Source organism: Corythoichthys intestinalis, chromosome 4 (genome assembly GCF_030265065.1).
Source record: "Corythoichthys intestinalis isolate RoL2023-P3 chromosome 4, ASM3026506v1, whole genome shotgun sequence".
NCBI classification, from domain to species: Eukaryota; Metazoa; Chordata; class Actinopteri; order Syngnathiformes; family Syngnathidae; genus Corythoichthys; species Corythoichthys intestinalis.
The window spans coordinates 15,778,466-15,805,280 of record NC_080398.1 but is presented as its reverse complement, the minus strand read 5'-3'; the positions used below and the strand labels follow the sequence as shown (position 1 = coordinate 15,805,280).

Below are 26,815 nucleotides of genomic sequence, written 5' to 3'. Positions count from 1 at the left end.
ACCAACGTAGTCGCAATGTGTTCTATGTGTATGTTTACTCTACTCCGCAATTTTACTTGGAGGCAGATGCAGTGGTTCCAGTCAGCTGGGAGTCTAATCTTATCATGACAAACAAGTAATGAAAGGCAAAAAACGCCTCGACGATGGAGGGAATTTTGTACAAGTGGACCAATTACATTAGCGGTACGTTGGCATTTTGCTTGTTTTAATGTTTAAACTGAATTTGTTGGTGGAAGCTAGCTAGCGTGACGACGTCAGCGTTGAGTTTATGAATAAAATAAAGGTGGAGGGCAAAATAACGTAACTCGATGCTGTACATGAATTAACAGAGATTTGTATTGAAAACAAGGATTTACTGATTTATACTAGATGTCTAATAATTATGATCGTGACCATTATTTGCTAATCGATTCGATTTAAACATGGATCAAGGCGTTAAAACAAACTTAGGTGTCATTTCCCACTACCTTTCAGTCCCTAGGGCTAATTAACTTTGATAAGTTTTGCCGACAATGCCAATGAAGTGACTTTTTTGTGTATATGCATCCATTCTTCCAGGATGGCAGCCTCGCTGGTTTGTGCTTGAAGGAGGAACTTTGTCTTACTATGACTCTCAAGAGGATGCTTGGAAAGGCTGCAAGGGGAGCATTAAAATCTCTGTTTGTGAAATTCAAGGTTTGTGCATCAAACTTATTGTCCATTGAAGAAGCCTTGGCAACAATAGATGCCCAAATCATTTAAACCGTGAGGACTGGCTGTGAATGCTCATTTTTAAATGCCATTGGCATGGGACTAGATCAGTACTTCTCAAATAGTGGGGCGGGCCTCCCCAGGGGGGCGCAGAGCGATGCTGGGGGTGGCACGTATGACCTTGGGGAACATACTTTTTGCCGTACTAGAATAAAGTTTAATTGCACATCCACTCAGTGGGTGGCAGTGCCACTCTCATTTTCAGCGTGTACGCAGTATTTTTGAGCCAAACGAGCACACAGCAAAGAGCACCGGAGATATGAAAAGCTAAGACAAGGAAATATGACGAAGCGTATGCAACATTTGGCTTTGATTTTTAGTACAGTGGGAGACGAGGAAAGACCAGTCTGTTTACTTTGTCTAGAAATGTTCGCAGCGGACAGCAGGATTTTTTTTTTTTTTTTTTTTAGCGAAAACGTGCCAAATATTGCCAACAATCCTCCCGCTTAGTCAGTGTTACCTAAGTAAATTAGCAAGCACTGTCAGCATCATATAAGGTGGCATACCTATTTGCTCAGTGCAAAATAACACTACACCATAGCAAAGGAGCTGGAACTGCCTGCAGCAAAAATAAAAACTGTCCCTCCGTCCAATGACACTGTCATTTTTGTTCTATATATTTTTGGGTTTTCGGTCTAATTGTTTGGCATATTATCCTGATGAGTTAATGTTGCTAATCAATTTGAATTTATTATTATTTATTGATTTTAATAATTTTTAATTTTCAATATCAAACGGTCAAACTATGTAACTTGACTGTATTTTTACAGTGTGGATGTTTTGTTTGTTTTTTGTTTTTTTACACTTTATTGAAAGTTTATCTACATTACTTTTTTCTTTTAATATTAAAAAGAACACAATGTTATGCAGAGGTGTACTTATAATAATAAGAATTTTATATACAAATGATACTACAGTGTATTTATAGTGGCGGCAGAGAGGTGGGGGTGGCGCGGAACATTTACGTCTTGCCGTGGGGGGCATAACAGAAAATAAATGAGAAGCACTGGACTAGATGTACGATCCATTTTGACTCGTTCGGATGTCCAGCATCGTCGATGGCAGCCAGTGACTTGAAATATGAGGTGAAAATGGCTTGTGTTGAGTATTGCTATGTCTTGACTGCTTTTGTTTGCTCGTTAGTTCATTCGTCCGACTCCACACGGCTCGACCTGACCATACCAAGTGAACAGTACTTCTACCTGAGAGCCATCAATGCAGCAGAGAGGCAAAAATGGCTGGTGGCTCTTGGAACTGCCAAAGCTTGCCTGACGGACAACCGAACAAAAAGAGAGAAGGGTAAATATGTTGTCATATTACCTTGTAACTGCTACCAACGATAAGGCACCGTTTGTGAGTTAATCTATCTTTGTAGAACTCCAAGAGAACACAGAAGCATTAAAGACAAAGATGTCCGAACTCAGGTTGTACTGTGACCTTCTTCTTCAACAAGTTAACAAAATGAAGGACGACGACAACGAGCCCGATGTCGCAGGAGAGGTAAACACGGCGGACTAGATCCAGTCTTGAAATGTTAACGAATATGTCAGCCAGAGATGGGAGTTAGTCTCTTGTTTATGATCTCTTTGTAGACTGGTCTAGACACGAGTGACATGGTGAAATCGACATGCACCACTTTCCTCAAGACACTAGAGGAGTGCATGCAGATAGCAAATCGTACTTTTATGCCAGATGCGTCCAAGCAGAGCCCACCGGCGTCGCCCCCCGTAGCTGCTATCAAACCTCAGAAGGTACCTTTCTTTCCACGACCCCATACACTCCAGCACTCAAAGTGTGACACTTTAATGTCTTCTATAGATTAAACATGTCAGCCAGTTAAATCACCACCTTGGAGAAAAGTAAGTACTGCTAATCATAAATGTTATGTCAGTATTTGAATATGACCATGTTCACACAGGCTGTTTACATCTATGACAATATTGCAGGTGGCAAGATTTACCAGAAACAAACGTGATGTCACATGAAACCCGCAGCCTTGATGCTGACGCGGAAGGACCAGATGAACCAGATGGACCGGAACGTCAGTCTTTTGCATCAAGTTAGTGCGCGATTTAAAGGATTTGCTTAATGTTGTACCATTCAATTTTACTTAGCTTTGTCCCACACTGTCATGCACACAGCCAATGGCGACAACGCCAACCAAGTGGAGAATGTCGCTCCTCTTCCTCCCGTATCCCAGAATGCCGCTCAGCCTGAAGTCACCGCACCGACCGATGGACATAAAGAGCAAAATGAAACACACAAAAGGGACAATGATGTGCCTCGACGGGAAGAGGTTTCTACTGAAGAAGAGGCCGAGTGCGAAGACGAGATTTTCAAAGATTCTGCAGAGCCAGATGAGCCAGTGGAAACTTTTTTCAGCACAATGAGTCACAGGTATGAACATGTGTAAATTTGTTGCCACAAATATTCAATCAAAACCCTCCCAGACTAAATGGATTGGACATCTATCACTGTCAATGGCAGCTGATGAGTTAATAGCTTAGATACAAGAAATATTAGCACTGTAAGTACAGTATAATTTTACTAGTGTTCCACCGATAGTATCGGTATTGGTACTGATTAAGCACTAAAATAACGTCACCGATATCGTGGAGTACTAAAAATTAACGTGCGCATTATTTACTCGTCAAGAACAAACAAAATGTTTACTGCATATGAAGGTGAATGGCTTCGCCTTGCTGGCTTTAAACTGGTGTTTTGGTCGTCCGCACAAATTGATCCATTGAGTTTTTGGCTTCGGGAAACGTATGAAGAAAACATCCTCCATATTTCGTAATGTCTACAGTCGTTTCTACAAGTTCCATAGCAGCAGTGTTTGCTTGGCATGTTCTTTTTTTTTTTGAAAGATTACCGGCAAAAAACAAGCAGTACTAGCATGGGTTGTATGCAAGCGCGCTTCTTTTTTGACCCCCTTCCGGTTTACGATGGTGACGTCACGGAGCCTTGCAGTCTAAAAATAGCATTCGTGCGGTACACTATTAACTAGATTAGAAAAAAAGCTTTGAATCAAATTTTGCTGCTTCGAGGATTCGTTTAATTAAAGTGGTGTTATAATAGTTTGATTTGAAAGTGTTTGCATTTAGTTTTATTGAGTTAGTTGGATACACTGCCCTCTAGTGGGAACAGTGAATATGACATAACTCATCTAACATGGCTGGATCCAGCTGCTCCCTGATACGACCAACATAAATTTGTAAGTTTTTGTTTAAGCTAATATGTTTATGTATTCGAAGTATACAGTGGTACCTCGACATACGATCGCTACGACACACGATCTTTTCGACATCTGACGTAAAATTTGACTCACCATTCGTTTCTACATCCGACGACATGGTTGAAATACAACGATTTATGACAGCTCCGCAGTTTCTTTGTTTTCCCGCAAGACAGCAGATTTTCTTGTGAGAGAATGGTAAATGGTGTTATACTTGTATAGGGCTTTTCCACCTTTCAAGGCTCTCAAAGCGCTTTACACTATCTCGACATCCACCTACTGGTGACGCAGTAGGTGCAGGTTGCCCAAGGATACTTAGACGAGTTCATCAGGGCAGAGAATCGACCTCTGGGTTGGGAGACAACTACACTACCACTGAGCCACGGCGCCCCCACAGAAATCCACATGGGTTCTAACAATGTTAGTGCAGGTGGTGAATAAACGTGAAAGGTGGTAGGTAACTGCTGAGAAAAAAAAATTAACACATTTTTAAGCAGTTACTCACAATGTTACTCATTACTTGAGTATTCTTTGATAATACACACTCCACAATAAAACCGTAAATTATTTACAATTAATTATACCCACGGGGACGCCACGAACTGCGTGTAAAAAAAAAGTTTGAGTTTAAGTGGATGCTTTCCATTAGCATTAGCTGAATAGTAACTCAAACGCGAATGCTATGCTAACTCTATGAGTTGCATTTAGTGTGTGATGATCACCCAGCAAAGACCTTTAAAGGCTAAAGACACATTGCATATTCTTTCTGGCAAAGATTAGAAAACAAATCTTACCGTGTGTGCAAGCCTGGAGAGTGGAAAGCAGCTTGTCACCTGATAGACAAAACCAGACGCTGCTAAGATGCAGGCTAACTACGCATAAAATGTCACACACTGTGACCATGTGACCAATAATATGAAAATAGATGATAGAAAAATATGAACGTGGGGTGCGCGTCCATGAACTGGCTCAATATTACGGCCGTAGATGTAGATGTATGATCTCGGCGGTCCTCCTCCGTTCGCCAGTCTTTATAAGTTAAGGTGACAATTATTATTATTGTAACATTGCTAAAGAAATCACCAGCTTCCTTAGGTTTTTGATCATTTATTTCAGAACTTGTACAACACAACATGCCTCCGTCTGTCGCAGCTGAACTTGTAAAGTCCTCCCTCACTCTGACACGTCAATCACGCGCTGCGTTCAGGTATACAACGCAAAAATACATCAGCCACATTAGAACCTGACTTGTTACATTATTATAGTCAGGTACTATTATTATAATTACTATTATATTTTTATTATTATTCATTTTTTATTCATAATTTATTCGTTTTGCTCTGTGTAATTGCTATTTGTAGTAGCCGGAAGTGGATTAGTGGATTTAGTGTAGGTTTTCGGGCTGTGGAACGAATTAATAGAAATATAATGTATTCTTATGGGAAAATCCTGCTCGACATACGACCATTTCGACTTACAAAGCCCTGGAACGAATTAACTTCGTATGTAGGGGTACTACTGGGTTTTTTTTGTTTGTTTTTTTTTTTTGTTTTTTTGTGGAAATATGTTTTAACCATTTGTTCAGAGCATTGTAAAAAAAAAAAAAAAAAAATTAGCATTTTATAGCATTTAGGCTAGCGGATTTTTGCTATTCAAGTTAGCCAATTGTTCTTTTGTTGTACTTTGATCCCCGTTTATTTTTTTTTTTTTTATACCATTTGAGGGTAAGTTCAGGTATTTACTAGTATTTTTAAATGCGTTTATTGCTCTTGTGAAATGAAGGTGCAATTCTGCATCGTTTGAAAAACATTTGGGAATTTTGTGTTCCCATTTAAAGCTTTGCAAGTACAATATTAGCAAGCCTTTGTTTGACATCTCTTAAATTTATTCTGCAACACATTAAATGCTCCTAATCCGATTACTCGATTATTCGAACTAACTAAATAACAGATTAATCGATACTTAAATAAATAGTAGCTGCAGCCCTACTTGTCATCCTTCCCAAGACAATGGTAGATGTCCAATCAAGTGGCATCTATCCATCCTTCTGCCGTGAATTTAAACGAGTTTATCAATAGTAGATGTCCAATCCATTTAGAGTAGTAGGAGGGACATTAGCGCCTTCAATAGCAGCCACTGAGAAAATAGAAAATGCCTTGACATTGATGAAAAATATTTTTAAAATAGGTTGAGGAATAAGCTAGTTATGACTTAATTTTAGTGTCAGTGCATTGACTTTGATGGGAATTTCATACCAACATGGCCGCCCTCAGGCCATGTTGGTAGGGGCAATGAAAGGTGTTTTCATGCTTCTGCTGTAATTTTAAATTAGCTAATCTGCTATGATTTTAAATCAGCTCATCACTAGTACATGTCCAATTCGTTTGAACTGGGAGGGTGGCAGCGGATGAACGTTCATTCGCTGCCACACTCCCAGTTCAAATGAATTGGACGTCTAGCGTCGTCAGTGGCAGTCAATGAGTCAAGTCTGACCAAGGCGATACAAGACAGCCAGGTATCGGAATCAGTATCAGGAGCCAAAAATGGTATCAATGCAACACTAATTTTTAATAATATATTACTAAAATTATTGGGCGATATATTACATCATATCCCTCAGAATTAGAACAGAGTGTGTTTGCGACAGATAATGCAAGAAACCGAAATGGAGGAAATCTGCATGTGTCTCTATTAGGATGTTGTAGACAAAGCAGCTCTGTAATCATTTGGCATTTCTCAATTGTTTTCATCTCTGTATTGTTTTATTTCTCCTTATGCTGGAATAAAAGTTGATGTGGTGTTTTTTTATTGTTCTGTCTGAATTTGGTTGCGTCCCTTTTGTTTTCTAGATTTAGTGATATAGAGCTGGATGACGACAATGGCATCCCCACGCAAGAGTTTTTGGACTCATGCTATGCAATAGTGCCTGTATTAGGTAGGCCCGTCGCGCACGCCTCGTACCCTTTCTTTCGTGCCATTGCTACCAGGTCTTTGATTCACAAACACTTTCTGTTTGGCTTGCTCATTTTTCTAACGCTTATTTCATATAATGGTTTGCACTTTCCACTTGTTGCATCATTGGTTTACTCATAGCAGCACAAACATGTTGAGAACATTTTCTGTCAAAAGGGTCGTTCATATATACGCACCCCTTCATCTCTATAATAAAGTTACACATTTGGATAATTCTGTATTCTAGTGGTTCAATTGGAAAATTGAAATCCATCAATTATACTAATTCAATTCAAAATAGTGTGCATGGAGTTGAATCTTGCGTGATTTAATTGATTTTTTAATTATTGTAGCCAAAAATAAAAAATACCAGGTCATTAAAATTGATTTTAAACAATCAAACATTTATTAAATTTGGAAATGGATTTGACCTTTTTATGATATTATGATTTCTTAATCTTAATATTAATACTGAATGATAAAAAAAATATTGTTGTCGATGTATTTCCAGGATTATTTTTAATACTGTATTCCTAATTTATTACATACAGTGGTATGAACAAATATCTGAATCTGAACCTTTTGGCATTTCTCACATTTCTGCATAAAATCACTATCAAATGTAATCTGATCTTTGTCAAAATCACACAGATGTAAAAACTGTGTCTACTTTAACTGAAACCACCCAAACATTTATAGGTTTTCATATTTTAATCAGGATAGCATTCAAACAATGACAGAAGGGGGAAAATAAGTAAGTGAACCCTCTGCCTAAGCTGGTATACAGAGCTATTGAAACCAATTTTTAACAAACAATTTAAGGTAGGTGTGTGCCCAATCATCGATGAGTGGTCTAAAGCTGACCTGCCCACTATAAAAGACACACCTGGTAAAAATTGTGCTTATGAGAAGCATTGTCTGATGTGCATCATGGCTCGGTCAAAAGAGCTGTCTGAAGACCTGTGATCAAGGATTGTTCATTTATATATTTCTGGGAAAGGATACAAAACCATCTTTAAAAGTCTGGATGTTCATCAGAGAAGTTGTCTACAAATGGAGAGAGTTTGGCACTGTTGCTTGTCTCCCACAGAGTGGCCGTCCACCAAAGATGACGCCAAGAGTTCAGCGTAGAATACTCATAGAGGTAAAAAGGACCCCTAGAGTGTCTGCTAAAGACTTACAGAAAACACTGGCGCAGTCCAATATTTCTGTACACACAACTATATGTAAAACTATGGCCAAGAATGGTGTTCATAGAAGAACTCCACGTAGGAACCCTCTGCTGTCTAAAAAAAAAAACATTGTTACTCAGTTAATCTTCGCAAAAAGGCACTTGGACACTCCACAGAACTTTTGGCAAATTATTTTGTGGACTGATGAAACCAAAGTTGAATTGTTTAGGAGTAACACACAACGTCATGTGTGGAGTAAAAATGGAAAAGCTCACCAACATCAACACCTCATCCCCACCGTGAAGCATGGTGGAGGGAGTGTCTTGATTTGGGGCTGTTTTGCTACCCCAAGGCCTGGGCAACTTGCAATTATAAATGGAAGAATGAAATCAAAAGTTTATCAGGATGTTTTGCAGGAAAAGCTGAGGCTGTCTGTCAGACAGTTGAAGCTAAAAAGAGGATGGATGCTGCAACAAGACAATGATCCAAAACACAGAAATAAATCAACTTCAGAATGGTTTCAGAAGAACAAAATACACATTCTGTAGTGGCCAAGTCAAAGTCCAGACTTGAACCCCATTGAGATGCTGTGGCATGACCTAAAGAAAAATTCATGTCAGACATCCCAGGAATCTGACTGAACTACAGCAGTTTTGTAAAGAAGAATGGGCCAAGATTAGTCCTAATCCACAAAATGGCCACAAAATATTAAATGTAATGGTTCACTTACTACCCCCCCCCCCTTCTGTCATTGTTTGCATACTATCCTAATTAAAATATGAAAACCTATAAATTTTTGGGTGGTTTTAGTTAAAGCAGACACTGTTTTTTCATCTGTGTGCTTTTGACAAAGATCAGATCACATTTGATGGTGATTTTATGTACAAATATGAGTTTCCAAAACGTTCAGATACTTTTTCATACCACTGTATATTTTGTTTTATGGTAACATGATTCCTCTACCCTTTTTCATGCACAATTAGAAAAAAAAAGTGTAAGAAATTAAATAAATAAAGAAATTGCCAAGTTCAGCATGTTAGAACCAAATTGCCTTTTTCTTTTATTATTTCTTTCTGCTCTTTTAAATACAGTCTACCTTTTATTTTTTTAAAATCACAAATTATCTCAGTATCTCAATTCTTGCGGGGAAAATCAGTCATCAAAAGTCTCCTTTTTATTAAAACCACTGTAAAACTACTCTATAATACAGTTACAAACTTGTTTCATTTTTTAAAATAAAAAATCTGTATAAAACTTGTTGGTAACATTATTTCATTGTTATATTTTTACTTTACACTCTTAAACGTTGGGCATTTCCACGTTTAACAAAAAGTCAGTCATTCTGATGAGTTTTTGTTGTCCTCTTAGACAAACTCGGCCCAACTGTCTTTGCACCTGTCAAAATGGACTTTTTGGGAAACATCAAGGTGAACGGACGCACAGAAATTTTTTTTTTCTATTATTAACAGTTATCTTAAAGTGTTTCTTCAATGCTTGTAGAAAATCAACCAGAAGCTGATGTCAGACCCTGCCAGCTTCCCAACGCTGCAGTCCATCGTGCTGCACGAGCTACGCGACGAGGTGGCTCAGGTACGCAACTCTGCCACCGAAGCGCTGCTGTGGCTGAAGCGAGGCCTCAAGTTCCTCAAGGAGTTTCTGTCGCAGGTCAACGCGGGGGAACAAAACATCCACTCAGCCCTCAGTCAGTAGAAACTCAACCGACCCAGTTTTTAAGAGTGCATTTCTACTTCTAATCGTGGTCTTATTCAGATCACGCTTACGGCAAGACTCTTCGCCAGTATCACGGATGGGTGGTCCGAGGAGTCTTTGCGGTACGTCTACCTCAAACCCCGACCCTAACCACAGATATGGACCGCTTATCCCTCTCCTTACCTTATTCTTTTTCCTTTCAGTTGGCGCTACGAGCCGCTCCGACCTACGAAGGCTTTACGGCTGCCTTGGTGTCGATGGAAGGCCACGAGCGGAAGAGCAGCTTTGTCACCAGCATGCACAGAGACCTCGGCATCTACCTGCCCGCCATGGACAGACATCTGGCCATACTGGACGCCCTCTACGAGGAATATAATCTGGAGTCGGACGAGGTGGTCTAAAACAAAAGCACAGAAGCAGAAATAGGGTTGGGCATCGTTTTAATTTGAACGATTCAGATTCCACGTTTTGATTCCGGTTCCAAACGATTCTCAATACCTAATCTTTAATAGGCAGGGTAAAAAAAATTGCATTGTTTAAATTCATTTCTTAACTTCTAGGTTTTTTTTTTTTTTTTTTTTTAATTATATGAACTTTCAATTAACTGTGAATTTCTCACAGGCCTATTTTTAACTTGTGTATAACAATCAGTCTTTGAACTTGAATATGATGAAGTTTCTTTCCAGAGGAGTGCACTTTGACAAAGATGTTTATTTTTCAAAAGCTCGCGGAGAAAAAAAAAACATTTACACATTTGCCTATGTTTTAGAGTGTCTTATGCTGGAGGCATTTTTACATGTTAGTGAACTCCCACTAATGGGCTAACCTGGTGCAGAATATGAAACAAACAAACAAAAAAACACTTGTAAAACACAGTCCAGATTAGCGGCGGATACAGTATAAAATCGAAAACCTTTTTTTTTTAGGAAAGTGATCATAGCTGCCTTCCCAGGCAGTAAGCATGAGCGTTTTGGACAGATAGTGTCTCCTGCAGTGGAGGACACACGTTCACTGGGTGTAGATGAAGCTTGAACACATAAATATGAGAAAGAGAGAAAAAGTCGCAAATATTTCGTAGGAGTAAGGTAGCTTTAAGCCACGCACTTTAGATACATGTACCTTAGTTGGGAGCTACGACGAAGCCTTAGTATAAATTCTTCTATTGATTATATTTGGATGTACAGTCCCTGACAAAAGTCTTGTCACTTATCCATTTTGTAGAAACAATTGCTAATAATCTGACTTTTAATTATTCAATTGGCTAAAGCAAAAGCTAAGACCCTACCAAATGATGTTGAATGTACAAAAATATATTTGTTTCACTGAAAAAAGATTTATCATTTAATGAAGACATAAAGGTCAAATTTGGGCAAGTTTTGTCGCCTACAGAAAGTAGTGTGAAAATTGAACAAAAAATGTACTTCAAATACAAAAATATGTTACAGAACTAGGGCTGTCAAACATTTAAAATTTTTAATGAAGTTAATCACAGCTTAAAAATTAATTAATCGTATTTAATCACAATTCAAACCATCTATAAAATATGCCATAATTTTCTGTAAATTATTGTTGGAATGGAAAGATAAGACACAAGACGGATATATACTTTCAACATACTGTACGTAAGTACTGTATTTGTTTATTCTAACAATAAATCAAGATGGCATTAATATTATTAACATTCTGTTAAAGCGATCCATGGATGGAAAGACTTGTAGTTCTTAAAAGATAAATGTTGGTACAAGTTATAGAAATTTTATATTAAAATCCCTATTAATGTTTTTGTTTTAATAAAATTTGTAAAATTTTCAATCAAAAAATAAACTAGTAGGTCGCCATTGTTGATATCAATAATTACACAATGCTCATGGTGCTTAAACCCATAAAATCAGTCGCACCAAAGCGCCAGCAGAGGGAGACAAAAAACACAAGTAACAAGTGGTCATGACACTGTGCTGTCATATTAATCTGTTTGAGCGGGGCATGTGCGTTAATTGCGTCAAATATTTTAATGTGATTGATTTTAAAAAATTAATTACCGCCCGTTAACGCCCAAATTTTGACAGCCCTATACACAACATAAGCGAATTAAGTAGTGGTGCTGTGAGATCCGAATTTAATATTTTGTATGACTTCCATGGGCTTGAAGGATTGCATCCATGCGGTTCGGCAAGGATTCATACAATTTATTGATGAAGTCATCACGAACATCAAAGAAAGAAGTCTTGCATGCCTCCCAGAGTTCATCAACATTCTTGGGTTTCGCCTTCCATGCTTCCTCTTTAATCCCACCCCAGACCTGCTTAATGATGTTCATGTCTGGTGACTGGGCTGGCCAGTCCTGGAGGATCTTGTTCTTTGCCTTGAGGAACTTTGAAGTAGAGATTGAAGTATGCGAAGGAGCACCATCCTGCTGCAGAATTTGTCCCTTTTTATGGTTTGGAATGTCAGAGGCAGCTAAGATTTGTTATTTGAGACTATTTATGTTGCTTTCCACGCTGCAGACCATGATTTTGCCACCACCAAACTTCACTGTTTTGTGGCAAAAGGTGGATTTTTCAGATGAATCTTCCATTAATTTACACCACAGTCGCCACAAATATTGCAGGACACCTACTGGAGCCCGCATGGCTCTGAGATTCACTAAGACAAAAAACAAAACTTTTAATACTGTTGATTTTAACGGAGGCGGCAACGGGCTACGTAAAGTATGTAGTTGCCTATATAGCTACATTAGCCCGACGTAATAACATGACTTATTCATCCATCCATCCATCGGGGCCGCAGAAGACAGACGTAATTTATTGTTTTACTTACCTGGTTCTGACTGGTTAGAGGACCGGTGCACCGTGTCAAATACGCGGCACTCAGCTATGCACTACTCGGGAGTCAGCACTTGTATTCCATGAAGCCGGAGGCGTTTAATCATATTGGTCGTGCAGCCACCTTTGCATGATATAGCAGTGTTGCAAATGTTGCACTGAGCTGACTTGTCATTTTTCTTTGAGAAACTGAGCCAAATTTTTGAGCGGCGCCGCACCGTGTCCATGGTTGAAATCAAGTTGCAATGCACAAAGACACGCTTCAAGTGGCTGCTTCGTCATGGTGTTCGGCAGCTATTTTTTTCCAATCAGCGGACAGGGCACCGAAACATGGAATTGAAATTTTAAAATTCAAACGGTTCCGGGATCATCGGAGTGTTAGTCCCGGATCCCATCGATGCTCGATGCCCAACCCCTACACAGGAAGGAGCCAGATGCTTTTTCAGCGGGGAAGTTACAAGACAAAGTCTGCACTTTCAGCGTCAATGTAATGTCGTTTTCTGTGGAAATCGTATGTACTTCAAAAGTACATAAGGTCACTGCAAGGAAAACAACTTTATTTCTGAGTGTGAAATCAAATGACAGAATGTTTATTAACACGCCCAGAAAATGAGAAATAAAAAAGTTTCAGTATTTCTAATACAAAGGTAACTAATTGATTTGCCAAATGGACTTTTTCTAATTAACTTGCTAATGTTGCACTACATATGTTTAGTGATAAAAATCTCAAATGTCCATTTGTATTTTGATTCTTAAGAGGGACCAACAAGAGTGGATTCAGCACACAACACTGGAGAAGTAAATAAATATTCGCCTACAAACATACTGGCATCTTAACAACCCAAGGCATTTTTTAATGTTTATTTATTTTGTCTAAGTTATTATAATGTTATTGGATGCATCTCATTGGTATCTTTAGAGGTACATTCGTATGGGGACTGCCTTGAATGAACTGATTCAATAACACTATTTGACATAGTGCGATCTTATCCATCCATTCATCCACGTGTGTTGTATTAATACTTTTATCTGTTTATCTGTGTGGTAACTTATTACTTTAGAGCCAGTCAGAAATCTTTTTTTTTTTTTTTTTTTTTTTTACTTTGTCACCCCCAAAAAATCCATGCAGTGAACTTGCACAACACAGTAATTTGAAATCTGGTTTTAGATATGTGCAAATGTTAATCATTTAACTGTTGTAATATTAACATTCTCTTTGCTCTTTCTATCAATTTCCAGAACTATTTGATATGTACTTAATAAATATAATTAAGTTGTCTTTGTTGCCATATCTTTTTCAAGCCCCCTCATTTCACAACACAAACACAATGTTGAGCGTGAGTAGAGTATAAAGAGTTTGAAATAGGATTAAAAATTTCTTTGGCACACATCATGTGGCTCGGCTTGTCTGCTGCATCTCCTGTTCTCAAAGCACATCTAATTTACACAAGACTGATAATACAGTAATAAAGTTACACGCGGCTCGCATTCAATGCGACACTGGCTTGCTGCCCGTCGCAGACCTGCATCAGCATCTGACACCCAAGTGGCTGTTGCTTTGAGACATAACTGTCATGTCTGGGATTGCTCAAAAAAGTTTGGTCTGTTTGTCGTTTCGTTGAACGCAGCAGTTTGCGAGAGGCTGCTGACAGTGTCAAAACCACAATTGATGGACGTACTTCAAGTGAGAAGCCTGCCCTCGAGGAGCATCCATCAGGGAGCTTTCACTGTTGGCTTCAGTCTTGCAGACTGCTGCCAAGGCAAATATCTAAAATGGTTTTGCTGCTATGTCTAAAATTTTCTTCAATTTTTGTAGGGGGAAAAAAAAAATCATAATTTGGAATCACCATAACGACTAAATATGTTTAAACACACTTCATGGAGGCAGCGTGGGTTCATAGTATATAAGTGAGGAGCAGGGGTGAAAGTGGGCCAGAACGGTCAGGAACGCAGTTCCGGTATAAGATTCAGGGCCAGAACGCAGTTCCAGTATAAGCTTCAGGGCAGGAATGCTGTTCTGGTATAAAATTCAGGGCAGGAATGCTGTTCTGGTACACGGTGCTTTGATTCCGAAAATATGACAGCAACTGTCAAAACACTATGTAAAAAAAATATAATAATAAATGCTAAGCTGCCACACATGCATTTCAGCTCCAAGAAGAAAACAATCTATCAACATCAGATTTACATATACAACACAAGTGTTAACGACAGGCATAGTAAACTGCTTGTGTAGTGTAATCCGTTTCCACTTATATTTATTATTGATTTTATTCCACGGACGGCATGGAGGTTTCCCCAGTTGCTGTGGTTATCTGAGTCTGACGATGATGAGTCAGGTCAATCTGCGAATGCACAAAGCAAAGCAAAACGCCTGGACTCGTTTATCCGTTCAATTGGCTGACTTACTGACATGTGATAAGCAGAGATGGTTAGCTCTGATTAGTTCAAATGTGCATGTTTTCTGCAACAGCAAAAAAAAAAAAAAAGCTTACTGAATTGATGCGACAAAAAAAGGGCAATGCAACATAAAATGGATCAAATCTTTAAGAGAAATGAAAGAGTTGAGAAGGCTTATTTATCTTTTTTTTTTTTTTTTGCTCTGATGGGGAGGCTGAGAACATCTTATATTTGTTCATTTATGTTAGGCTACTTATTCTTTTCCTTATGATTTAAAAAAGTCAATATTTGCGCGATCTTCAAAATATATTCCATTTCACTCTGCATAATATAAGTCATTTGTACTTATTTTTCTGAACGTATGTTACTTATATATTTATTATTTTAAAAAAAAAAAGTAAATGTTAACATTAACTTCAATATTAATATATATCCTATGTTCTTAAGTAGTTAAAATTGAGATTTGGCATTTAGCATGTGAGGAAGTGAGGGAAAATGAAAATTAGGAGCTGGAGGTTGGGGTTATTGCTGTTTTTGTTAACTTTTGTTTTGCAAATCATTGAAAAAAAATACAATTTTGAATGAAAATCAGTTTTTGTATGTGTTATAGAAATAACTGTGCTTAAACCGTTTTCTTTGCATTTCAGTAGTTTAAGAGGATCAAACCCCCCCCTCCCCCTCCCCAAAATGAAAGAAATTAATAAATAAATACAATTTCTGGCTCCGTGGCGACCTTCACGTCGGGGAGTTCCGGCAAGAAATTCTGGCCACTTTCACCCCTGGTGAGGAGCAGAAGTATTTGCACCCCTTGTGATTTTGCAAATTCACCCACTTTATTTAAAAAAAAAAAAAAAAAAGGTAGAGGTCTGAAATTGCATTCATAGATGCATATCAATTTATAGATTTAATCTAAAGAAAAAATCCAGAACTCGTATGATTTATCAATAATTTATTATTAATTTACTGGGGTTTATAAGTATTTTACCTCTGAGAAAAGCTGTGCTAATATTTAGTGCAGAAGCCTTTTTTTGCAATTACAGAGGTCAGACGCTTTCTGTAGTTCTTCACCAGGTTTTCACATTTGGAAACAGGGATTTTGGCGCATTCCTCCACACAAATCTTCCCTAGATCTGTCAGATTTCAGGGCTGTTGTTGAGAAACACGAAGTTTCAGCTCCATCCAAAGATTTTCTATTGGACTGAGGTCTGGAGACTGGCTAGGCCACCCCAGAACCTTGATATGCTTTTTACGCAGCCACTCCTTGGTCACCTTGGCTGTATGTGCTTCGGATCATTGTCATGTTGGAAGATCTAGCCACGACTCATCTTCAAGTCTCTGACTGAGGGAAGGAGTTGTGACTCAAAATCTGACAATACATTTCACCATTCATCCTTACAGTCATCATGTCCCCTTTGCCGAAAAGCATCCCCACAGCATGAGGTTTCCACCCCAATACTTCACAGTGGAGATTGTGCTCTTGGGATTGTACTCATCCATTTTTCCTCCACACATGATGAGTAAAGTTTGTCCACGACATGTTCCAGAACGCCGAACAACCTGAAATGGGAGACGACAGCATAGAGGCAGAGCCTAAAGACGGCAAGTACGCCGACAACGGCCTCAAATCGTAAACCGGCAGTTTGTTGTCGCCGCTTGTAAAATCTATTTCTAGCCACTCGTTTAATTGTCATAGTTTTTGGTCATGTGCAGAGGCGTAGCAAGGGTCCCCGGGGGCCCCAGACAACAAGCAACATGGGGCCCTTCGAGCGTGTGCAAGTAAGGGGGACAGTTGGATATGGACCGATAGAAGAAAGAGTAGCAACACAAAAATACCACCATCGGATGCGGGGCAGTGGAACCTTTGTGTGAAATCAGTAGTGAGATTGGCCCTACGACCCATCAAATTCAAATTATTCCGTAAAAACCACTGATCGAAATGAGTATTAAATTTGCTAATAAAATTGTTTACGATTATTTTAGATGCATATATGTTATATTTTTCTTATAGAGTATTCAAGGAGGAATACGATAGACCCATTAACAGACTTTTTTGGAAAAATCACCATTTCTTTAAGTAGTCACATGAATAATGATGTGTCCTGTGAAAATCAACATTAAACAACTCGGCAAGGACAATCCAGAGAGTACTTGGTGAGTCACTCTTTTTAAAAAATCATGTGGTATTGATAGCTGGTTGGACTTTCGTAAACATGTATAATATACATGACATGGTTAGAGCTGATTGGGATTGATAACAGAATTGTTAGATAATTTGCCAAATGATTCCGTGGTATTGAAACACTCCCGACACTTGTCGCTGCGACAGAGCAGTAAAGCTGAGTGTGCTAAATCTGTTGGCCCTCTGGGGGCCTCTGCTGGCTAGGGGCCCTAGGCAATTACCTGGTTTGCCTAATGGGACGCGATGCATCTGGTCATGTCTTCAATGAATGCTTGTTTGTTTGTTTTTTTAAAGTTTGCACCAAAAGGTTCTACTTTGGTCTTATCTGAGCACATGACTTTCTTTCATGACCCCTCTGCATCATTCAGATGGTCCCTGGCAAACTTCAGACGCGCTTCACATGTATAGGTCTCAACAGAGGAACCATGCATGATTTTAAACTATTGCACCCTAGTGTTCTACTGACAGTACCCTTTGAAACTGTGCAAAAGCTCTACTTGGTCATTGACCAGCTCCTGCCGTGTAGTTCTAGGCTGAGCCCTCACGTTCTCATCATGAGTGATGCCCCATGAGGAGACATTTTACATGGAGCCCCAGTCCAAGGTAGATTATCAGTCATGTTTAGCGTTTTCCATTTTCTAACAATTGCTGCAACTGTTGATTTAGTCTCACCAAGCTGCTTTCGAATTGTCCCATAGCCTTTTCCAGCTTTATGGAATGCAACAATTTTATTTCTGTTGTCTTTCGAAAGCTCTCTGGTCTTGCACATGGTAGCAGTTGGATTATGACTGACTATAAGGGTCCACAGGTGACAATATTGAGCTCAAACGGGTGGTAGGTGAGGGGTTACTCATGGGGTAAAGGTGGACTTTTTTTTAAGGTAGACTAACGACTCTTGAGTGTCATAATTATTGCTGATTCTCATGGGTACAAATACTTATGAACCCCAGTAAATTACAAATAAATTATTATTTTTAAATCATACAATGTGATTTCTGGATTTTTTTAGATTATGTCTCTATGAGTGGAAATGCACCTATGATGGCAATGTCAGACATCTACCTATTTTCCAAGTGGGTGAACTTGCAAAATCACAACGTGTGCAAATACTGCTTATCACTGTATGTGCATATTATTTCTCAGCTTTTTAGAAAATAACAATAGAATTAATTACACTGAGGAACAATTTAGCAAAAAAAATGTGTTGTTGAGTATTGTTATGCTAATTAACATTTTAAAAAATGACATAATGAATCTACAGGATGGATGACTATTGTTGGAGCATCAAAAGCGACAGTCCTCAAGTTAAACACTCCAAAAACAGCTATGAAAGTAAATTTTTACTTACCAAGTTTTTTGCAAATAGTTTGCACTGTTTCATGCATTACGTGAAATGAGAGTGTAGCCTAGTTGAAGTGGGCTACCTCATCTGTATAGTTTTTTTATTTGGTTGCAACTACGTTAGCAAGTTTGCAAATTCATTCTGCAAACGGTAGGTTTTGAAATTGGTCACGGTGTGACATCACACCGTACTTTATTATGCAAGTGCCTGCCATCGTTGTTATATGTTTTTATGTATTTTAAATGTTAGTATGAGGTATAATAATTTGATCCAACCCCCTCTTAATTTTTTCGTTTTTATAAAATATGAAAAATTAGTTTAACTAGTAGGTCACCATTGTTGACGAGGCAATGCACCTTGGGCAGTGACGTCACTGAGCAGCACTGCCGTACTTCCACATTGTCACTCGTTAGCTACATAAACATGTCGTCGGTTCTGCCCTTCCAATTTGAACCTAAGCGGAAAAGTGATAAGCAGGACAGCACAGTTCATATTTCACAAAACGAGCAGCAAAAGCAATTAAATGAAAGTCTCCAGCGGAATTCGAATCTGCGTTTCCTGTGCGACAGACGACCGCGTAGACCACCGTACTATACTTCCGTATGACGATAGAGTCATGATTTTCGTTTATAAAGCCATCGTAACCCATATGCATTGTCTGTGTGGTAAAACCTGAAAGGGAAACGCAACTGAAAAGAAAGTGCGGCTGGCTAGACCACGGAATGAAATAACGTGGCTCACCTCAGACAGCAAGCAGACAAAAATAACAGGAATTGCGTAATAGGGTGTATTGATTACACAAAAAAACATGCGATCACGAAAAGGGAGACACAAAAAGGGTTGTGACTGTAGGTCGGATCAATTAAAAAAAAAAGTGTAAACCGTGGTGAGAGGCAGACAATCGGAAAAAAAACAAGATAATTCAACTAACAACGAAGGGAATTATCAGCTGTCAAATGGCAGCACGTCAATATCTCGGCAAGCCGCCTAGGATCGGTTTGAATATACTGCTATGAGCTGGAATTGGATGCAGGTACGACGTTGAGAACTTATCCCACATCTCTGAAACAGAACAATCTGACCAGCAGCAGAAGTCATCGCTAGCACAGCTTTTCTCCCAGTCCAGGCCAACCATGTCATCACCACCAGTGAGCATTGTCCGCGCAAAATATGGCGCCCGCCATAGGTGAAAATGTACTAAATATTATAGATTTTTAAATCTATGGGAATAATTTCTTTCTAATAACATATTTTAGTAAAAGAGAACAATTGTGTCTTATTAGAGCCTACAAGTCTTTAAGTCCGCGGATCACTTTAAGAACTAAGCAGTGCAGAAGGTGAGTAGTTCGGTCTCGTTCCCCCAAACAATTCATTCAAAAAGAACGAATTATTCACGACCGACTTCACACTACTCCAATATCGGGAGCACTGTGCACGAGAAAAAGCCATCAGGAGGTTGGCACTTGCCGGTTCTAAAATGTGCTGCATGAAGCATACAGTAAAAAGAGCATTTATATACATATATATATATATATATATATATATATATATATATATATATACATTATGGCTGTCAAAATTATCGCGTTAACGGGCGTTAATTAATTTTTTAAATTAATCCCGTTAAAATATTTGACGCAATTAATGCACATGTCCCGCACAGACAGTATTCTGCCTTTTGGTAAGTTTCACAGCAAGGTTTTTTGTGGTGTCTAACAGCGAACTCTTGCGGTCGCTTTGCGACATGGTTTATTGCTTTCTTGCCAGTTCAATATGGCTGCATGACGTCTCGGGCTGACGCCTACGTTGTAATGTTGTGCTTATATGATCCTTGGACAAGATTTGTCCGTAAGTATGGTTGTTGTAAAGAATGTACATATTATGTTAGTAAGCGAAATGTTATATTTTTTGTATGAGACGCTTTTTGTTTATGTTTAGTGAACCTGTATAGCGTGCTAAGCTAACGTTGTTGCTAATGCAATGCTTGTGTACTTTTTTTTGTAGTTTCACTACGGTCTAAAGAGGACAAAGGTTTGAGGCCATTTTGTTAATAAATCAGATGAAAAAAGAAGAAGTCTGATTATTAAGGCGTCGTTCAATAGCTGTCTAGCTTTGGAAAAAGTAGACGCTTCGGAGTGAGGACAGCATAGACAGATTTAAATGACAGTAGAGTGAAATGCCCACTACAGTCCTTATGTACCGTATGTTGAATGTATATATCAATCTTGTGTCTTATCTTTCCATTCCAACAATTTATTTTACAGAATATATATATAATTTACAGAAAAATATAGCATATTTTATAGATGGTTTGAATTGCGATTAATTGCAATTAATTACGATTAATTAATTTTTAAGCTGTAATTAACTCGATTAAGAATTTTAATCGTTTGACAGCCCTAATATATATATATATATATATATAATGTGTACTTGTGCATTTGCTGTGGTTTAGTACAATACTTTTGTTGCATAGTCAGTTCCTTTTGTTTCTTTGTTTTGTTCCCTTATTTTGGAACAAGGAATTCACAGCAAAAGCTCACCTCCTAAATGAAATATGCCTCTGTGAGCGCACACTCGCCCATGTCTCTCATTTAAGTACGACTGTAGTCCATGTCTCCGCGATGACTCCCCAGTAAGGAAAGTAGCTACTGGTTAAACACACGTAGCGCCAATGCCCAAGGGCTTCCCACTGACACACTCACTCCACTGACGGTCAATCACAGCAAAGTGGTTTAAATTTGAATATTCAAATTGGATCCTCTAAGCTGCATATTAATGAGGAATTCAACTTTTGCAGGAACCCAACTACATAGCTCGAAAAATAAGATTCTGGGCACTCTCAACTTAAAATATTGTACAAACCTATTAAAATGGCATCCAAGTTTATGAAAAATATTGTAATTTTTTTTATTTTTATTTTAACTTTGGTGCTACTTTAACAAATCGCACACAATCATAATTACAGTAGCAATCTTTGTAAAAACAATAGTGTTAAGGAAAAATTAGAGTAATGCCTGTTTCTTTCATATTTGATGATATAGTTGATTTTTTTTTTTTTTTTTTAATAAAACATGCAAACGTGCGCCGTTTTTCATATCTTTGAGAAAACGGGTTCTTATATTAAAAAAAAAAAAAAAAAAAAGTATTCTGATTCTGAATACTAACTCATTGTCTACCATTGATGGTGACATATGAACCAGATCTGTTCGAAAAATTAACTGCTTTTAGATTTACCACACAGTAACTTTGACATGACTTAGAACACTAGAACTAGGGAAACATCAACAACCTTCCTAAGGTTGTATCTGCTTTAGAGTTATCTAATCAATTAAGTTACTGGCTGCCACTGACAGCATTTGACAGTCAAAATGAATTTGTCGTCAATGGCCCTGAAACATGATCATTCAATGCCATCACAGTTCGAATGAATTTGAATTTTCACAATAAATCAGTGTTGTTTACATCAACAATGACTATAACGAAAATATTTAGCCAACGAACATTTTTTCCATGACGATGAAGAGACGATAACGAGCTAAAAATGTGTTTTGGGAGGCTAAAACATAACGAGACTAATAAGTTTTCGTTTGACGAGACGACAACCAGACGAAAATGCGCAATAGTTTCCGTCACATGTTCACAATGTGTGACATTTTATGTGTAGTTAGCCTGCATCTTAGCAGTGTCTGGTTGTGTCACTCATGTGACGTGCTGCTGTTTTCCAGTCTGCAGGATTACACACATGGTAAGATTTGTTTTCTTATCTTTGCCAGAGAATATGCAATGTTGTTTAGCCTTTAAATGTCTGTGCTGAGTGATCATCACACACTAAATGCAACTCTTAGAGTTAGCATAGCATTTGCGTTTGAGTTAGCACTCGGCTAATGCTAATGGCAAGCATCCGCTTCAACTCTCGGACAACTTTTTTTCATGCAGTCTGTGGCATCCGCATAGGTATATTTAATTGAAAATAATGTACTGTTTTCCTGCAGAGTATGAATTATCAGGAATTAGCATTGTCCTTGTAGATGCCACAATATGCGCTCGTCCGTCAATGTTCATTCGAAATAGTTAGAAACCTTTATGTATGTATGGAATAAAATGTTTTTAATTTCACAGACGAAAAAATTTTAAGTAAACCGACTAAAACTAGATGAAATTATATTTGTTTTCGTCAACTAAAACTAGACAAAGACACATTTTGAGATGACTAAAATATGGCTAAGACTAATAAGTAGGGATGTCCCGATCCAGGTTTTTGCACTTCCGATCCGATACCGATATTGTTTTGCACTTCCGATCTGATACCGATACTGGTCGATACCGATACCGGCCTATCTATCTGAGTATGTGTTAAAGTTTAAAGTTAATCAGCCTCCTTACTTAGTTGTCAGACTCATGTTGAAAAAGGTTTTAGTTCTCTTGATAACAACTAGCCAGCTGAATTAAGTGAGTTTGAATAACACACAACGGTTGGTAACAAGAAACTGACCTGTTTATTCAGTGACAAACACAAAACATTATAAATAACAAACAGAAATGGCATAGTCAGTCAGTAAAACGTGCAAATAATATTGTAAACTGTCTTAAAAAGCAAAACACACAAACAACCTCAGTGGAAAATCCCACAAACCCCCCAAGCTATTAGATGCTTTTAATGTTTCGTGCATTAGTAACAAAAATTGTATGAAAAGCCTCTCAGGTTTAAATAAATGACTATGTCAGTATCAAGTTAACATTTTAAAACGGTAAATAAAATACTCAAGTCCCCATTCTGTATCAGCAGTTCTAAACTACATTCAATTCATTTAATTTTGCGAATCAACTGTTAAAGTTGTTAAAATTGCTCCCATTATTCCATAATTTCCCTTCTGTCTGCTTTCGACATGTGAAAGTTTTAAAACTGTTTTGAAGATATATTCAAGTCATGATTTTGCCGATTTAGGAGTATTTTAGATAAAAAGTTAATTAGGTTCGCTTGGAAGGTTCACAACAGCCTACTAGGGAAGTCTCCTGCTTTAAGATGGCGGCTGTTTACTAACGCAACTAGTTTTCAATACTTCAGTGTTGCCAACGCCGTCGAGTCTGTCATTTTGCGTCTAGTTCTATATACATATGATATCTATTATCTACAGTAAAACGATGTTGACGTAGTTTGTAGCGGCTGTCAGCAGCAGTCAGGTATTCTTGTGTTTTTTATCCAGCGGCATGAGTTGAGCTAAAGCCGTGAGTTGACCATTGGCATTACTCGGGTCTATGACAAGCATGATGTTTACTCACGGGACGCAATGCGATCAGTTTCTCATTGCGTCCCAAAGACCACGCTGTGTATTAGTTACACTTTACTTGACATATTTCAATAATCGGAATTTGGATGTTTGTGAATCGTTCTCGAATCTTCCACGGCCGAATCGCTCAAGGATGTAATGACGGCTGGGCATGTTGTACCGTGGTTCTAAGTGTTGGATGGTGCGTCTTTACTCACGAGAGATAATGGCTCGTCATCCAGAATGAATTCTTCGGCAATGACTCTTGTTATTCCCTGGGCTTTGGTACTGTCGAGTGCCAGTTTGTCACGCATAGCAAAAGTTTCTGCCAGTGTTAGTTGCGTAGAACCTTTCTTTTTTTCTTCCGTTTTCTTACTGTCAGGGAGTGCTGGGCAGGCAGGTGTGTGTGGACCCAAACGCAGGAAACAAAAATGCAAGGCAGGAGGCAGATGGCGATGAACTCAAAAAACGTTTTAATGATATCTAACAAAAACACAAAGTACAACCAAAACCACTGGGGATCAAAAGGGCAAGATTCAAACAAAACTTACTTAAATCGGAGGGACGGATACACGAGGGCTTGGAACGGACTTGACTTTGGCAGAGACGGACATAGACAATGACGCAACAAGGAGTGACAAGAAACTGGGTCATTATATACGCAGACAAGGGGTAACGAGACGAGGAACGTCTGGGTAACACAGGTGGATGCAGATTGCAGGATACACTGGGAAAACACACACAGGTGAGAGCAATGGGTAATCACAGGGACAAGTCACACTAGGAGAAACCAACACAAAACCTAACACATACTTCTTATATTGTTTGTGGTGGTATTTCGCTAAATGCTTGATTAGGTTGGTTGTATTAAAACTTCTTACAGCTTTACTACCACGCTTGACTTTATTGTGGCATATGTTGCACTCCGCCTCTTCGTCTTTGTCGTCCTTTAAGGCGAAATGATCCCACACAGCTGACATTTTTACCGATAAAGTCTCTCGGTAAATTGGGAGACAGTCAGGGGTGAAAGTGGTTAGAATTTCTTGCCGGAACTCCCTGGCGGGAAGGTCGCCACGGAACCAAAAATTAGATTTTTTTTTTTTTTTTTTTGTGCGGTTGGGGGCAAAACTACTGAAATGCAAAGAAAACTGTTTTGGTCAGTTATTTCTATAACACATACAAAAACAGATTTTCATTCAAAATTGTATTTTTTTAATGATTTGCAAAATAAAAGTTAACTAAAACCGCTATAGGCAAGGCATGGCAAATTTATTTATATAACACAGTTCAACACAAGGCAATTCAAAGTGCTTTACATCACATGAAGATCATAAAAATCACATTTAAATCAATACAACGTAAAAACCAAGACAAAAGATAGCATTTAATCACAAATGGAATAAAAATAAATAAATACAAATAAAACAAAAATAAAACAAAAACTACTACTACTAATAATAATTGAAATCAGCAATGGAGATAAGCACAAGAGGAATAGAAAGCAGGAAGATTGAAATATACAGCCAGTTATGGATATGCAGTGCTAAACAAAAGCGTTTTTAGCCCTGATTTAAAAGAGCTAACAGTCTGAGCATACTTCAGACGTTCAGGTAACATGTTCCAGAGGTGAGGAGCATAATAACTAAATGCTGCCTCACCCTGCTTGGTTCTTGTTCTTGGAATATGCAGAAGACCGGTTCCAGACGACCTTAGGGGTCTAGATGTCTCATAGGAATCTAACAAGTCAAGCATGTATTTTGGTCCAAGGCCATTAAGTGTTTTGTAGACGAGCAGTAGTATTTTATAGTCCATCCATTGACTCACTGGAAGCCAGTGTAGCGATTTCAAAACCGGTGTAATGTGGTCCAGCTTCCTTGTATTTGTGAGGACTCTGGCTGCAGCATTCTGTACTAACTGCAGCTTCCTGACTGATTTTTTATCAAGACCTGTAAATATACCGTTGCAATAGTCCAATCTGCTGAAAATGAATGCATGCATGCAAGTTTTTCCATGTCTCGTTGAGTCAGAAGCCCCTTAATTCTGGTTATATTTTTTTTATAACCCCAACATCCATCTCCTAATTTTTATTTTCCCTCATTTCCTCACATACTAAATGCCAAATCTCAATTTTAACTACTTAAGAACACAGGATGTATATTAAAATTGAAGATAATGTAAAGGCATTTTGTTGTGTGTTTTTTTTTTTTTTTTTAAAGATAAGTAACATACAGTACATTCAGAAAAATAAGTACAAATGACATATTATGCAGAGTGAAATGGAATATATTTTGAAGATCGCGCAAAAATTGCCTTTTTTAATCATAAGGAAATGAATAAGTAGTCTAATATAATGAACAAATATAAGTCCAAAGTGCACATTGACAGCTAAGATGTTCTGCACCTCCCCATCAGAGCAAATAAAACTAAATATGATAAATAAGCCACCTTAACTCTTTGCTTGCCCTTAAAGATTTGATCCATTTTCTGTTGCATTGCCCTTTTTTTTTTTTTTTTTTTTTTTTTTTTAAAGCGGTTTCAGAAAACATGCACTTTTGAACCAATCAGAGCTAACTATCTCTGGTGATCGCATGTCAGTATGTAAGCCAATTAAATGGATAAATGAGCCCAGGCGTTTTGCTTGCGTTCGCACATTGACCCGAGTCGTTATCGTCAGACTCCGACCCGGATATATATTTTCGGAATCAAAGCACCGTAAACCGGAACAGCGTTCCGGCCCTGAATCTTATAACGGAACTGCGTTCCGGCCCAGAATCTTATACCGGAACTGCGTTCCTGACCGTTCCTGCCCACTTTCACCCCTGGAGACAGTAATGTAAATGTAGTGTGTTGAAGGTGTGCCGTAAAATGCGGACCGGATTTTAGGGAACCCGAATCAAAAACTGGAATGGATTATGTAAATCGGTGCGCTGGAAAACCCTTAAAAAAAAAAAAAAAAAAAAATGGATCGGAAGTCTGGATC

At 38.3% G+C, this 26,815-nt stretch overlaps 1 protein-coding gene across 2 annotated transcripts; it reads left to right on the top strand.

Moving 5' to 3' along the window:
* The first annotated feature begins 45 nt into the window (after positions 1 to 45).
* Positions 46 to 13,745, top strand: plekha8 (pleckstrin homology domain containing, family A (phosphoinositide binding specific) member 8). Of its 2 annotated transcripts, XM_057835279.1 has the most exons (13): positions 46 to 183; positions 559 to 675; positions 1,894 to 2,049; positions 2,126 to 2,250; positions 2,343 to 2,501; positions 2,569 to 2,609; positions 2,697 to 2,809; positions 2,892 to 3,147; positions 6,838 to 6,923; positions 9,481 to 9,539; positions 9,613 to 9,814; positions 9,883 to 9,944; positions 10,026 to 13,745. In XM_057835279.1, exons 1-13 carry the CDS (start codon positions 144 to 146, stop codon positions 10,221 to 10,223), a joined length of 1,614 nt encoding a protein of 537 aa, XP_057691262.1. In that variant the 5' UTR covers positions 46 to 143; the 3' UTR covers positions 10,224 to 13,745. The 2 variants fall into 2 exon arrangements, with proteins under 2 accessions (XP_057691262.1, XP_057691263.1); XM_057835280.1 differs by lacking the exon at positions 6,838 to 6,923.
* Positions 13,746 to 26,815: the final 13,070 nt, after the last annotated feature.